Source organism: Jaculus jaculus, chromosome 16 (assembly GCF_020740685.1).
Source record: "Jaculus jaculus isolate mJacJac1 chromosome 16, mJacJac1.mat.Y.cur, whole genome shotgun sequence".
NCBI lineage: Eukaryota > Metazoa > Chordata > Mammalia > Rodentia > Dipodidae > Jaculus > Jaculus jaculus.
In genome coordinates this window covers 20,612,654-20,628,038 of record NC_059117.1, presented here as the reverse complement: position 1 = coordinate 20,628,038, position 15,385 = coordinate 20,612,654, and the positions used below count along the sequence as shown (strand labels likewise).

Here is a 15,385-nt window from a genome sequence, read left to right as displayed (position 1 = left end):
AAATGAAAGAAACAATCACTCAAGTAAAATTAATAACAGAGGTTCACCAAGCAGACAAAATCATGCAAAAGATTAAATTTCAGAGATGGAGGACAAAGTTGGGACAATAATTCACAAAGATGCATATAAAGAAATACAGCTACCAAGGAATATGAACAATACTTCCAAGACCTCTAGGATAGGATATATTCAAGAGATAAACCCTAGAGTCCACAGGGTAGAAGAAGCTGAGACATCTAAAGAAATTGAAGTTTCAATGAAATCATAGTAGAATACTTCCCAAACATAGAGAAGTCAACATGGAAAAAAAAAATTCACATAAAAAGGCAAGAACATGAGAATAACTTCAGAGCTTCTCCACCAATCTTAAGAAGTGGAAAAAGCATGGGATGATATACTTAAGCCCTGAAATTAAACAACTTCCAACCAATAGTACTATAACTACTAACATTACCTTTCTAATATGATGGAGAAATAAGGATATCCAAGACAAACTCAAATTAAGGCAATTCATGACAACCAAATCAACACTACAGAAAATTCTTAAAGGACTACATAGGGAAGAAGAAAAGCAGTCTCATCTATGAGAAAACATGTAAGAATATCATCAAGAAAGGAATATAGGAACAAATAAGACCTGGAAATGAATCAAGTATGTTCAACACAGCATGCCAACAAGCCTCTAAAACTGTAAAACTAACAGAAGAGGTTAAGAAAAAAAAGGAATATCAATAATCCACGCAACCAGAACATCACTTAACAAAATCATAGGAAAGCTTTTTACTAATAAATTTAAAGCATCAATAAAAGGATGTCAATTAACAAACAAGATTCAATTATTGTTGTCTCCAAGAAACACACCTAGACAGCAAAGACATTCACAAAGTGAGCATCAAAAGATGGAAAGCAACTTAACAACCAAATGAAAACTGTAAACAAGAGAGAATGATGATGATTATATCTGATAAAGTAGACTTCAAACCAAAACTAATCAAAAGAAACAAAGAGGGCAATGATAATTAGTAAAGGAATCAATTCATCAAGAATGCATGACAATTTGAAACATTTATGCACCAAATATTGGGGCTTCCCCTTTCACAAAATGCTAAAAAGGCCTAAAAGGTTACACAGACCCTGATGAAATAATAGTTAGAGACCCTAATATTCCATTCCCATATTTAGGTAGGTCTTCCAAACTAAAAATCAGAAAAGGAACTTCATGGCTAAGTTATACCACAGATCAGCTGGATTTAACAGAACATTGTACAGAACATTCTATCTAGGGAGATGGGGAAGACATAATCTTCTTGGCAGTACATGAAAGCATCTCCCAAACTGAAAACATCACAGGTCACAAAGCAAGCTTTAAAAATAATGAAAATTTAAAAAAGAAAAACAAGACAATTCATTGCAACCTACTAAACTAGAGTAGACTAAAACTAGAAATCAACAGAAAAAGAAACTAGTAAGTACACAAATACTAGTATACTGGACAACATACTACTAAATGAGCAGTGGTTCTTTAAAGAAAGCAGAGAAGATAATTTAAAATTTCTAGAATTGAATGAAAATACAACCCACCAGATCATATGAGATATAATCAATGAAAGGTTGTAGCCATAAGTACTCAGATTAAAAATTCAGAGAGATCTCAAATAAACAATCTAGTGATGTAACATAAATTGCTGGAAAAACAAGATGCCAATCCCAAACAGTAGATCCCAAGAAACAATGAAGATGATGGAAGAAATTGATGAAATAGAAATCTTAAAAACAATGCACAAAATCAACCAAATAATTGATTCTTTGAAAAAGTTAAAAAGATTGACTAGCCCCTAGCCAAACTAACCAAAAGAAAGAAAAAGACTCAACTAATAGAATTAGAGATGAAAAAGATGTTAGTACAACATCCCCCATTGAAATCAACTCCTAGGCATATTTGTAGAGAACTGTGTATCCTACCACAGAGGTACTGCACATCCATGTTCATTGCTGCTCTATTCATAATAGCTCAGAAATGGAATTAACCTAGATGTCTGTTAACTGATTGTGAACAATGAAAATGAGGTACTTACACACAATAAATTTTACTCAGCTGTCAGGAAAAATTAAGTTATGAAAATTTCAGGAAAGTGAGTGGAATTGGGAAAAAATTTATTAAGTGAGGTAATACTAACCCAGGAAGAAAAAAAAATGCATTTTCCCTAATATGTAGATCCTAACCATTAATATTTGTATGTATATAAATGAGGGGATATGAGAGTGAGTATACTCTATGAATGGAGACAGGAGAGAGGAATACGAAGGTGGGAGAGAACAAAAGAAAGCATGTACTATGGAGCTGGAAAGGAGGCTATGGTGGAGGAAAGGCACAACGGGAGAGGGAATGGGGAAAAATAAAGAGAAGAGATTAGCAGAAGCAAAACACAAAAATACTTTGAACAAAACATAATGAAAACTAATTTTTTTAATTTTTTTTTGTCCATTTTTTATTTATTTATTTGAGAGCAACAGACACAGAGAGAAAGACAGATAGAGGGAGAGAGAGAATGGGCGTGTCAGGGCTTCCATCCACTGCAAACGAACTCCAGACGCGTGCGCCCCCTTGTGCGTCTGGCTAACGTGGGACCTGGGGAACCAAGCCTCGAACCAGGATCCTTAGGCTTCATAGGCAAGCGCTTAACCACTAAGCCATCTCTCCAACCCAAAACTAATTTCTTAATGCTAATTAAAAAAAAATCATCGTTCATTGTTCATGCACTCAATATTCATGGATATATGCTAATGTTATAAATTTATCCATTCAGTTTATTCTAACTTTGTTCAAAATGGGTCATTTTTTTAATCTCCTTTCTCATGTATTATTCTTATTTTTTCTGTTGCTCTGTAGCACAAGGAGAGCACATTGGATGTCTATATTCATCTAAATTTTAAAGAATTCTATTTTTTTACCCATGATTATAAAATTTATTTTTGGTGTTCACCCAATTTTGCTCAGGCAGAGTCTCTCACTGAACTTGGGGTGCTGCATTTTTTCAGTTAGGCTGGCTGACCAGTGAGTCCCAAGCATCTCTGCTTCTCTTAGGCTGGGATTACAGGCATGAGCATCTATAACTGGATTTTTACATGGGGGCTGAGGTTTGAACTCAGGTCCTCATGCTTGTGAAGCAAACACTCTTACTTACTAAGCCACATGCCCATTCCCCATGACATTTTTCAGTATATCTCTTTATAGCACTTCTTAATGGCTGTTGTATGTATATATAGGTTATTCTAGTCTACTGTTATTTGATCAGTTCTAATGAAATACAAAAATTTTTATCTCCCTTTATATCTCATTATACTGCCACTCACATAAGAGATTAGAACTTCATTCAAAAAATGTTTTGTGGGATACATCCAGTGGATAATAGCAATGGCCATCACCCATAAATTTACAAAACACAAGAGGAGAATGTCTTTGTATTTAGACATTTTTCTATCCCAACGTCTTAAGAACCCTCTGGTTTCCTTTCGATTTAGAAAACTACCTTCAATTGTTTAGTGCCCATCTCCTGGTAACAAATAAATCTCTTGAGTTCCTTTTTATTCTTAAGGGATATTTTCACTGGATATACACATTTTGAGTGGACTGTTCTTTTGACACATGGAAAACATTGAGCCACTTCCTTCTGAATTCCATGTGTAATTTCTGGGGGGGGGGGGAATATCTGTCTTCTAAATTGTTCTTCCTTTGTAAGGCATCATTGTGTGTGTGTGTGTGTGTGTGTGTGTGTGTGTGTGTGTGTGTGTGTACGTGCATATCCTAGAGTTTAGCTGGAGATTGAAATTACATGCATTAATATGAGAGTGAGAGAACTGGCATGCTAGAGCCTCTAGCCACTGCAATTGATCTCCAGATGCATACGCCCCCTTGTACTCATGTGTGACCTTGTGTGCTTGCATCGTTGTATCTGGTTTATGTGGGACCTAGAGAGTAGAACATGAGTCCTTAGGCTTTGCAGGCAAGTGTTTTAACTGCTAAGCCATCTCTCCATCCCATGAATAAGGTATAGTTTTAATCAAACCCATTTCAAAATTTTTTCCTTTTGTATTTTGATTTTCAAAAGTTTGGCAATGAAGTAAATGGCTTGACATAGACTTAACTGGGATTATTTTACTTGAGTTGTTCTTGTACATATGGAGTTATATCTTTTGCAAATCTGAAACTTTTTTCAGCCATTACTTCCTTATGTACTTATTTAATTTTTATTCCAGCCCACCTTCTAGACTTTTTATTTTGTTTTGTTTTTCAAGGTAGAGTCTTACTCTAGCCAGGTCGACCTAGAATTCATTACGTAGTCTCAGGGTGGCCTCAAACTCATGACTATTTCCTACCTCTGCCTCTCAAGTGCTGGGATTAATGGCATGTGCCACCATGCCTGGCTCCGTCTAGATTTTTATGAAGATAAATATTCGATCTTAAAGTTCTACAGGACCCTGAGATTTTGAACACTACTACTTTTTGGCCTGTTTTTCCTCTGTTGTTCAGATTGGAGTCTACCAATTGTTGTAAGTTCACCAATTTTATCCAGTGTTGCCTCACTTCCATTCTCTTGTTGAATCCATCTTCTGAGCTTTTTATTTTAGTTGCTGTACTTTTTACTTCTCAAATTTCCATTTGGTTCTTCCTTATACCTCTTTTTCAGTCAGTGTGATTTTCTATTTCTTTGCTATAGCTTTCAACTTTTTCATTCAAGATATTAACAACTGCTTGTTGATTTATTTTCATGATGGCTATGTTTAAATCTTTATCATTATAACTCTTATATCTTGCTGTTGGCAATGATGAATTGTCTTTTTACATTCAGTTTGAAATTTAATCGAAACCTAAACATTTTGTATGTTACACTATAAAATTGGAAACTTATTTAAAACTCTTATAGCTGGCTTTCTCTGACTGTTCCGGTGGTGATGGGGGAGAGGAGGTTGCTGCCTCAGTTCTGACAAAGAGTCTAGATTTCTCACTCTTCTTGCAATGATATCCAAGTCACTGGCAGGGAGGATCACTTCATCAAGGTTGTATGTACAGGTGGAGGGCCTTGTATTCTGGCTTGCCACTAGGTCTAGGAAGAGGAGAAATGTTTTCATTCTGCTTCCAACATGTCTCCACTTGCACTGTGACTTGAGGTTTGCCTCTTTACGTCCCAGCAGGAATGTAATCCCTGATTCCATACCTAACCTTTGCTGAAGCCACATTACAGAGGTGTTGGGATATAATGGCATTAGTAACAGCTGGACAAGTGTACAACCTATCGTTTTGAACTTGTAGGGTTTTATGGTGGTAGCACAGTTATTTCCTAAAAGGGTTCAATTTTGCTAGGTAAGCCCTTCTTTTGTTCCCATGACTATAGTCAACAGTATTTTGTTAAGTCTTTATCTTAATGCTTGATCTGTTGGCATTTCTGTGTTGCTGGCTTTTCAGCATTTGTCTCAGATTGTGTAGAAAAAAAATAGAAAACCCAAGGATTTCATTGTCCACCGGACATTTTTTTTTTGGGAGGGGGGTTGGTGAGACCAAGCCTGTCTTCTTTCCAGTTTTCAGTCTTCTTGTGTTAAGATATAATGATTAGTGTTTTTAGTTATAATTTCCAGGCACAATCAAGAAAACATATATATGCCACTTTCCTAGAAGCAGAAGTTCTATCTTCTTGGTTTATATGGTTTTTATGTATTTTACATTAAGCAATTAGAGCATCTCAGAGCTTTGAGGTTACTTTTGTAGAAAAATCTAAGTTATTAAAAATGAGTATAATGAAAAAGCTGAATTTTTTTCTTGGTGCATCTATATTTAACATTTTTTGATGTAGGAATTAACAATGTCTCCTTAAATGCAAATTTTATAATTATAGAAACATCTCTGGGATTTCAGTTAGGGACCTAGACTTCACTGTCCTGTTCTGTGACCTTGGGAAAATCTTTTAGGCACTAAGTATTTTCATCTAAATTAAAAGTGTTTGACTTGTTAGATAATCTCTAATTCTCTTGCCAAATCTTTGGTTCTTTTTTTTCAAAAAAATATTTTCTGCAATTCAGTGCTTGAAATAAGTTGTTAAAGCCAAGTAAATCCTCAAGATTAGACAAGTAAGACTTTTATAGATGCTTACTATGTTCTAGGTCCTATCATATAGGCTGGGTGACTATTAATCTCATTCTCAAAGCAATCCATTGAAGCAGGGGTTACATCTCATCTTGTAGATGAGAAAACACAAAAGGAGAAGAACCATATGCAAGAATCTACTGTAGTAAAGATGCATTTTTTAAAAAATTTTTATTTATTTATTTATTTGAAAGCGACAGACACAGAGAGAAAGACAGATAGAGGGAGAGAGAGAGAATGGGCGCGCCAGGGCTTCCAGCCTCTGCAAACAAACTCCAGACGCGTGTGCCCCCTTGTGCATCTGGCTAACGTGGGACCTGGGGAACCGAGCCTTGAACCGGGGTCCTTAGGCTTCACAGGCAAGCGCTTAACTGCTAAGCCATCTCTCCAGCCCTAAAGATGCATTTTTGATTGCAGAGCTGATGTTTACTCACTCACATTTTGTACTTTTTAATTATTCCCTGGTTACTATTGAAGATATAAATTAAAGATGTGAAATATTAAAGCAAAGGTAAGGGTAGCTAAGAAGTATATTTTATCTTAGGTTTCTCCAATCACTTTATTTTGCTTAGATTTATTTTTCACAACATAAATTATAAATATAGAAAATAGATGCATATAGGATTTTTCATTTCTCATCTCTCATTTACTTATCAGATATAGGAGGTATTGTCCTTGACAGGCAAAGGAACAAACCGAAGACTATAACTATTCCTCAGCTAAAAATTTAATTCACCAATTTTCAATAGATCATTTATAAGATTTTTATTTAGCATACAGAGTTTTAGGTATCATTATGCCATTTTCAAACATAACTTGTTTTACTGACTGTCCTCCTTATTTCCCCTTTTATCCTCTTCCCTCTTTTCTGTTTAAAATGTCACAGGTGAGCTTTTGCTCTTCTTCCATCCCTTACTTGTCATCTCTTATTACCTTATAACCAAAAGTTACCTTTCTAGATTCTTAGGTTTTAACCATGTTTGGCCCCTGATTTACATACATATGAAAATGTATATATACACAAGTGTAAGAAATTTTACTCGACAGTAAAGAAAAATAAAATTATGAAATTTTTAGGAAAATGGATGAGTCTGGAAAAAATTATACTGAGGTGACCCAAACTTAGAAATCCCAAAACCACATTTCTCTTCATAAATCATGTAGTGTCTTGAGAACTAGTAGAAAGATGTTACTTTCCATGTATATTTTACTCTTTTAAGAATGGAAGGTGGCATAGTAGCTCATGCTTTCAATCCAGAGGCTGAAGTAGGAGGACTGCTGTGAATTGAAGGCCAGCCTGGGCTACAGAGTGTTTCAGGCTAGTCTGGATTAGAGTAAGACTTTGTCTCAAATAAAGATTAAAGAAATATAATAAGTAAAAAGTACAAAGCTAAGTAAGTAAATCCACAAACAGCAAACAAAAGAATGAATAGGAAAAAAATTTAAGACTGAGTTAATATAAAGGTAGGTGTTAAGAGTGTAAGAAATAATAGAAAAATGAATACAGAGAGAACAAACAGAACCAAATAACAACATATAAAATAATTTAAGCAGTTTAATAATAATAATGGGTCTTAAATTTCATAAGAAATAATTTTAACTAAATTCAGCCTTATAAACTCTTGAGCAGTCAACAGTTTGTTAAGATCTTATGTTTCCTTAGAGTCAAAATTGTATTGAAAAAGATTTTACTTCAAATCAATTCTGCAAGTTTGTGTCAATATGTGATACATATAATATGACAAAAGACCTGAAAAATTTATAATTAACATGGAAGGTAAGAACAGCAATATAATAAAGCAGAAGCTACATTTATCCTAATTTTATCATTTTCTTTCATTATGAAGCCTCTCTAGCTTTGCAGTGGCTTACTCTGTGAGATTTTCTTTGTCAATCTACAGGGATATTCCAATAAGTTATTCAAATTCCACATTATTATGTGTTCTCAGTATTACCACAATTTCTTCACAAGGAGATAGGAAGCTGATAATTGGCTCTATAATCTTGTTCTGAGAACAGTCTATGCTTTTCTTTGAAAATTATTTTCTCTTCAGAAAGTTTCCATGATTTTGGTACATAGAGAACTGGTTCACGGTCAGAAGTTTTAGTTTTGTCATAAACCCACCATGTGGAGAGTATGCTCTGCTGTTGAAAAGCAGTTTTCAGATTTTTTTTTTTTTTTTAGTTTTTATTAAAACTAAAGAAAATTATGTAGTTCTAATGGAATATTATCTACATCCAACATGAGATACATTAAAACTACTCAATTGTGTGTGGGGTAGAAGGATGAGGGTACAACTCAGTCCCTGGCATCCCATCCAGGCATACGTAAAACATTTTTACTGTGTTAGCTAGCACAGTACAAAGTGAAAAAAAAAAAACAAACAAAAAACCAAAAAACAGTGAAATATAAAGATCACTAGACTAGGAATCCAAAAAACTAGAAACCCTAGTTCTATCAGCAAGCTCTATTTAGACCCTGCGGGTCTAAATTTCCTCATCTGTGAAATTAGGAGATTGAAGTAGGTCATTTTCACCTCAAATACTCGAGGAAACCATTCACTCTATATAAATCATGAAAAGTCTGTCCTGTATCCATTGTCTACTGCACCATGCAATGCTTGTTGAAGGGTGAAGTTTGTGTGCCCACCTCAAAATTCTAAGTATTAGAAGATAGTTTTAAAACCTTATTATATATATATTTATTTTTTGACATAATCTTGTGGGCTGAAAGTATAGCTCAGTAAAAGGGCGCTTGCTTGAGACTTTAAGGATCTGGATTTGATCCTCATGAGGAAAAAAAAAATTCAAAATTTAAAGGACTTCACAGAAAATGGTAATATAAATGTAAAATATAAAATTATCCTGCTCTGAGTAATTTCAGTATTTCTTTCTTCCTCGTTGTGTTTCAAATAGTCAGTGGTATTTCACTGATTCATCCGAGTGTCTTTATATGAACAGGCACTGGGCTCAGTATAGACGACGAAAGAACATCCACCACTGTGCCCTCAACTACAACAGAATGCGTCCTTAAGGGAGTGTTCATTTCAACAGGACCTTATTGATTCTATGGGGTTCTACATTCTTTCCCTCAAGGACATGGTTGTTGCTGTAAAGGGACATCTTAAAACCAAATGAAAGACAATCAGTTTAAAAACATTTTCTTTAAGCAGAATGGCTTGGTTGCCATTGATCAATGCCCAACTTGAGCAGAGTGTTTCATTTCCTACAGTACGAAAGGCTCTGTGTTCCCGAGGATTCCAGCGCCTGTTAAAGAGACAAAGAGGGTTCCATTGCAGAGAGAGGCTGTCATATTATCTGAATGTCTGACACGAGCGAGCTCGTGTCAAGGGAGGGCAAAGGGCTATAAATACCCAACGAGGCCTCTGAGTAAAGATTTAGAAGTGGGGCGGGGGGGTCCGGTTCCTTGAAAGGTCCACCAACCCCATCATATCCCTCTTTGGCTGTGGTACTGTTCCAAGTCTTTGGACTCTCTCCTCTCCTTTGTTATACAGACTGATAGATCTCCCAACAACCCAACCCACTCACAAAGATGGGGAGAGCTGCTTCTCCCACTTCCCCACAGACATGGCCAACCCCTCACGCGCCCACCCAACTGTTGACTCAGAGGGTGCACAACCATCATGACCACCACCATCACCAACCAACCAACCACCAACCAAACACCCCAGCACCACCTTCCAGGAACTGACCTCACCCACCCTTCACCATCACCACCATCACCATCACCATCACCACCACCACCAGCAACAGCAGCAGCAGACCACGCCCCCTCCCTCTGCTCTGAGATCCTCCAATAAGCGTGGAGCCTGGAGCCGCGGTGGGCGGGGCCCATTGGAAGAAAGGCCGAGGGCGGAGGGCGGAGGGTGGAGGGGAGGGGCGGGGCCGGGCGCAAGGAGAAAGAAAGAGAAGCCGGGGGGGAGGGGCGGGGCGGGGGCGGGGCGAGGCGCCGACCAATGACAGAGCCGCGGGGTGGGCGCCCGCCGCCGCCATCTTGAGCGGGGCGGCCGGCTCTCCGGCGCGTCCTCCGCCCTCGGAGGGGGAGGGGCGGCGACGGAAGCGAGAAAAGTAGCTAGACGCGCCGGGCGGCCGCGAGCAGGAGCAGGAGCAGAGCAGGAGGAGGAGGAGGAGGAGGGAGGAACCAGACGCGGGCGGGGACAACGACGACGACGACGACAACGGCAGCGGCGGCGGCGGCATCGGGACCCGGCGAGCGCGGGCGGTCCCCGAGCGGCCTCCGATGCGGCGCAACGTGAAGAGGCGGCGGCGCCGGCCCCAGGCCGCCTGGGGCGGCGGCGGCGGCGGCGGCGGCGGCGGCTATAGGGCGGGAGGAGGGGCCGGACTGGAGGCGCGGGAGGAGAAGGTGGTGTACTCGAGGTCGCAACTGTCGCTGGCCGACAGCACCAAAGCGCTGGGCGACGCCTTCAAGCTGTTCATGCCCAGCAGCACGGAGTTCATGAGCTCGGACGCGGAGCTCTGGAGCTTCCTGTGCAGCCTCAAGCACCAGTTCTCCCCGCACATCCTCCGCAGCAAGGACGTGTACGGTTACTCCTCGTGCCGGGCCCTCGTCCCCGATCCCCCGGCCGGACCCCCGACCGCCCGCGCTCACACGCGCAGACCCACGTCGCGGACAGCGGCCAGGAGGAGGCGCCGCGGAGCCCGCCCGCCCGCCGCCGCCGCCGCCGCCGCCCACCGACGATCCCGACCTGCCACCGCCTCCGAGGAGTCCTCCCGTCCAGCCAAGCCCGCCGCCCCGGCGCCCTGTTTCGGGGGACGCACCCTGGAAGAGATCTGGAGGGCTGCCACCCCGACGCTCACCAGCTTCCCGACCATCCGCGTCGGCGACGACGTGTGGGGCGAGCGCAGCCTGGCGGCGGCGCGGCGCAGAGCGCGCCAAGTGCTCCGAGTGGACCTGGAACCCGTGGTGAGGCTGCGCCGTTTCCCGGTGCCACGGGCCTGACGCGCGCCGGTGCCCATCCTACCCCACCCCGGAGCTGGGGAGGAGCGCCTCCTGTCGGTCGCCGCTTCCACCTGCCCTCCCTCCATTCCTCCCTCCCTCCCTCCACCATCCATCCATCATCATCCATCCATCCATCCATCCATCCTTCTATCCATCCATCCCGGGACGACGGAGCTTCGGCCTCTACACCCCACCCCTCCCGGAGGAATGAACAAGTGTCAGTCGAGTGTTTACAGAACCGGTCCCTCCTGGTGCACTTTACGCGCGATGATGACGTCCCTGGATGCCGTTCACCTGGGATGCGGCGCTGCGGGCTTGCGGGGAGGAGGGAGGGCTCCGGGACAGGTGTGTCCCCCCCTCCCTCCCTCCTCTCTTCCTACCCTTCGCTGCCTCTGGACACCCCGTATCTGCAGAAGAGGAGCCGGCAGGACCCGCGTGGGGGCGGGGAAAGTCCCCATTGCTTCTCGGACCCCAGATGGAGGCGTCTCCGGGACTAGTGTGGGACAGTTGTGTTTTCTCTCTTTTTGGACTCTACCTCACTGGTCTGGAAGTCCTCCGAAGTCAACTCTTCTTTCTTTTCTTCTTCCTCTTATTCTTTTTTTTTTTTTTTTTTCCCAAAGGAATTTGTTTTTCGTGCGTGCGTAATAAAGCCAGAAATTTACTTGTTCTTTATTCAACCCGTTCCCCTTGTTCTTTATTGACTGCCAAGCCCCTCTTTTCTGGACGGAAGATCGACTTGTTTTGTGGTTGGTGTGCTAAACAATGTGTGCTCAGGGTATTCTGAAGCCCACTCGTTTCCTAATTTTTACTGGATTCCAAAGCTTTGACCAAGGATTATTTTTTAAAAGGTTCAAGCTTATGACTGTTAGTAGTACAAGGATTTGTATGGCTTTGAATTTCGTGAGTTCAGTGATTACAAAAGATGTTGCAAAGAACAACTGTTGAAACATTTAAGAGGTGTTTATATAAAGGTTTTATATTGAAATTTAATATTTATATTTACTGAGCTCCTAAAGAAAAATGGTTGAATACTCTTAAAAAGTTTTATTTAGGAAAAGTTGACTTGTTGAATTCTTTTTTAATTGAATAAATATTGAAGTGTTTTGGAATCACGTGGCTTGTGATCAGAAGTGAATAAATTGTGAAGAATTGATGTTGGCTACGAAAATGACTGGAATCCAATTGGAGTTGATCTGGCCTCATGTGGTAGCCTAACGTACAAATCCAGAAGTGTTAATGGGGAGAAAATTTATTGTAAAATGGAAGTTGCATAGGAGAGATCAATGTGGGTAAACATTGTGAACAAAATGATAAATAAGATACCCATTAGAATTCCCAGAACTATGAAGATCTCTAGGGAGAGGGGTAAGGGCATTTCTTGATACCAAGCAATTAGTTGAAGTTACTTTGGGCAAAGTAGATCTTTATTTATTTCTTTGGTTTTGTTGTTGGGTAACAAGAAATGCCCAGTCTAATATTCATTGCCTTTATGAAGAACCAGTTAGTTGACCTTTTTGTCCTGTGAATTTTATCTTCCATTTATAATTTCAGTCTGACAGTTGAAGGCCACAGGAATCAAATAGGAGAGCCACACAAGAGTACTGATCCTTCTTTTACACTTTTATAATAGTGTGCATACCATATGGCCCAGTGTGGAATTCTTGATTATCCAAGTGCCTTTGGTCGTTGGTGGCAGCAAGACTTAATGACTTGTAGCCAGTGGTGCCCCAGCCAGCTCTTTCTGCAATACCTAGAGGATCAAGTAGTGTTTTTTTCTTTCTCTTTTTGTACCACTGATATTTCAAATTTAAGTATCCTGCCATGGAACGAGCCATACTGGGCTGGAACTGACATGTTAAACCCTCAGTGTTAAGGTTTATCTCTGCTTGGCAGCTTCTTAGAATAATGAGAGTTTTGGTTTTGACTGTTGTGTTCCTAGAATTCAAATGGCATAGCTTTCTGTAATTATTATTTTAGGTCTTAATAGTACATGAAAGGAGTGTCGCAACTTTAATTTCAGTGTTCTTGTTTTCTAAAAAAAATTTATATATATATATATATACACATATGTGACTTTATGCCAGTTTTCCAATAAGCTTCATAATCTTCTATTCACTACTCGACAATAATACATTGCTACAAACACTGTTACGTGAGTAAAATAAAAAGTGAATAATTACCAGAGGGAGAGTGTTAAGTTATAGTTGTGTTATGGGAAGCTGAAACATTAGCTTCCATTGCCAAATGTATTTCAGATACATAGGATTTTCTTCCCAAAAATATATTGTTAACTTTTATAGCTAACTAGCACCTGAAGAAAATGTATTTGTACCACTTCACTTGTATATAGTTTTATAATACCTGAAAAATCAATCCAATGGCCATATTAGAATGTAATTTCAACATGTAGCGTATCTAGATAGTTTCCCAGAGGATTTTGAACTAGACTTAGCTGAGGGGATGACTTTTCTCCACACACAACTGAAACATCCAGTGACACCGTGTATTTATTTTACTTCAGATTCTTGACATTTGTGTCTCTCATGCCTTGCTACTTCAGTACAGTTGAACTTGCATAAATGCCGCTTTGGCTTCTGACTGATGACAGCTGAGCTCTGATTACCCACCTTGAATCCAGCATGGTTCAACTGGGCTGTCAGAAAAGTTCTGGCCTTTCTAACATGTGAAGTAAGATGTAAAAAACAAAAACAACAAAGCAAAAACTTTTTGCCAAGTTTTCTTTAGCAAAACCTGAGTTACAACTTCTTAAATGTGAAGCAAGATATAAGGTAATTGATGAGAATATTAATAGGAAAAGAAAAATATTTCTTGCGTATGTTTGGGCAGGATGTGAAGAGAAACTTGGCATAGTGGCCTTTAAGGTGAGGCATCTATTTACTGTCCTCCAAAGTAAGTCTGTAGCTAAGTATGTGGAGAGTTTTTTTTTTTTTTTTTTTAATAGAAGTCTCATGATTTATCTGTTCACTTGCCTCCTCTTACATATCATGGCACAAGTGGAGAGGGCGGCTAGGAGGAATTTTATCACCTTGCTATGTTTTTTATTTAGTTTATTTTCTTTCCTTTTTTTTTTTTTTTTAAACTTTAAAGAGTACCTAAATGTGATGACTGGCAGGCACCTCAGTTAACTTTTTTAGATTCTTGATGCCATTTTTATCTTCCTCTCTGTCAACCATCAATTTATTTTTACTTTCCTAAGCCAACAACATCATGAGAGTTGAGGGCAACCTTCATTGTTGGTAGTACAAAGCGTAACTGTTGTGATGCGTATTGATTTTGTCTTAAGTATTCTATTGGACAAGTGTAACTTAAGCTGGTGGCTCATACCTATTGATTTGCCATGTGCAAATGATAGTACTATTTTCCAGAAGTTTTCAATGAAAAACTAGAAATCTTTGAATAAAAAATTACAACTTTGAACACAAAGGTTTGTTTTTTTGTTGTTTTATTTTTAAGGATTGCTACAGCACTCTTTAAATTAGTGGTTTTTAATGGACATATATACCTAACATTTATTGCTGTGTTAAAATATTTTTTTTATAAACTGTTTTGTCTTAAGTGCATTAGAAAGCAATTGTTTGTAATGGAACTGAAGTGTTTTTCTGGACAGTTTAATGTGCATATGAGTGAGATTTACAGTTTGGTTGTACTTTGCTTTTTAACTTATTAACTGTAAATAAATTTTAGAGCATACACACTGTCTGGTTTTTCTAATACAGAAAAATTTTTAAACGGGATTTTTTTCTTTGCATGTGAATTGGAGAACGTCTTAGTTTAAATTGGATGAATTTTTATTTTTTGTCATCTTAAACTAGAAGTCACAAGATGTGTGTCTTGTGTCTTGGGAGTCTGTGTTCCGTCAATTCTTTAATGATCTACTGAGTTTCTAGGGTGGTGCTGCATACCCAAGCCTTAGTTTGTGTGTCATGATCTCCTTTTTAGGGATGCGTCCAAATTCAGGGTTCTGAATCCTGACCCCAAGGCCTTTTGGGGTGATAAAAGATGAGCAGTTCTCATTCTTTCATGTTGCAAGAGGCAGTGGAAAAGACTTATAGAACCAAGTCAGAACTTTCATTCCAGCCTATAGGGTGGAAAGTGTAGAACTAGTGAACATCCAGCACAGGATTCACAGTATTCTGTGGGCGGAATTGTGTTGTACCCAACTACCTAGGAGTAGATGGAGCTAGGCAAGGGAAGGGAGTTGTCGTGCTTGGCTTCACCTCCTGCAAGTGTTGGGATGGTTTGCA

At 39.6% G+C, this 15,385-nt stretch overlaps 1 protein-coding gene and 1 pseudogene across 1 annotated transcript; one reads left to right on the top strand and one right to left on the bottom strand.

Moving 5' to 3' along the window:
- LOC101596282 overlaps positions 1–10,360 on the bottom strand; it is a 118,182-nt pseudogene extending 107,822 nt beyond the window's left edge.
- A 40-nt stretch (positions 10,361–10,400) lies between these two features.
- Positions 10,401–14,831, top strand: Ccdc71l (coiled-coil domain containing 71 like). Its single transcript, XM_045136098.1, has one exon. It carries the CDS (start codon positions 10,401–10,403, stop codon positions 11,118–11,120), a length of 720 nt encoding a protein of 239 aa, XP_044992033.1. The 3' UTR covers positions 11,121–14,831.
- The last annotated feature ends 554 nt before the right edge of the window (positions 14,832–15,385 follow it).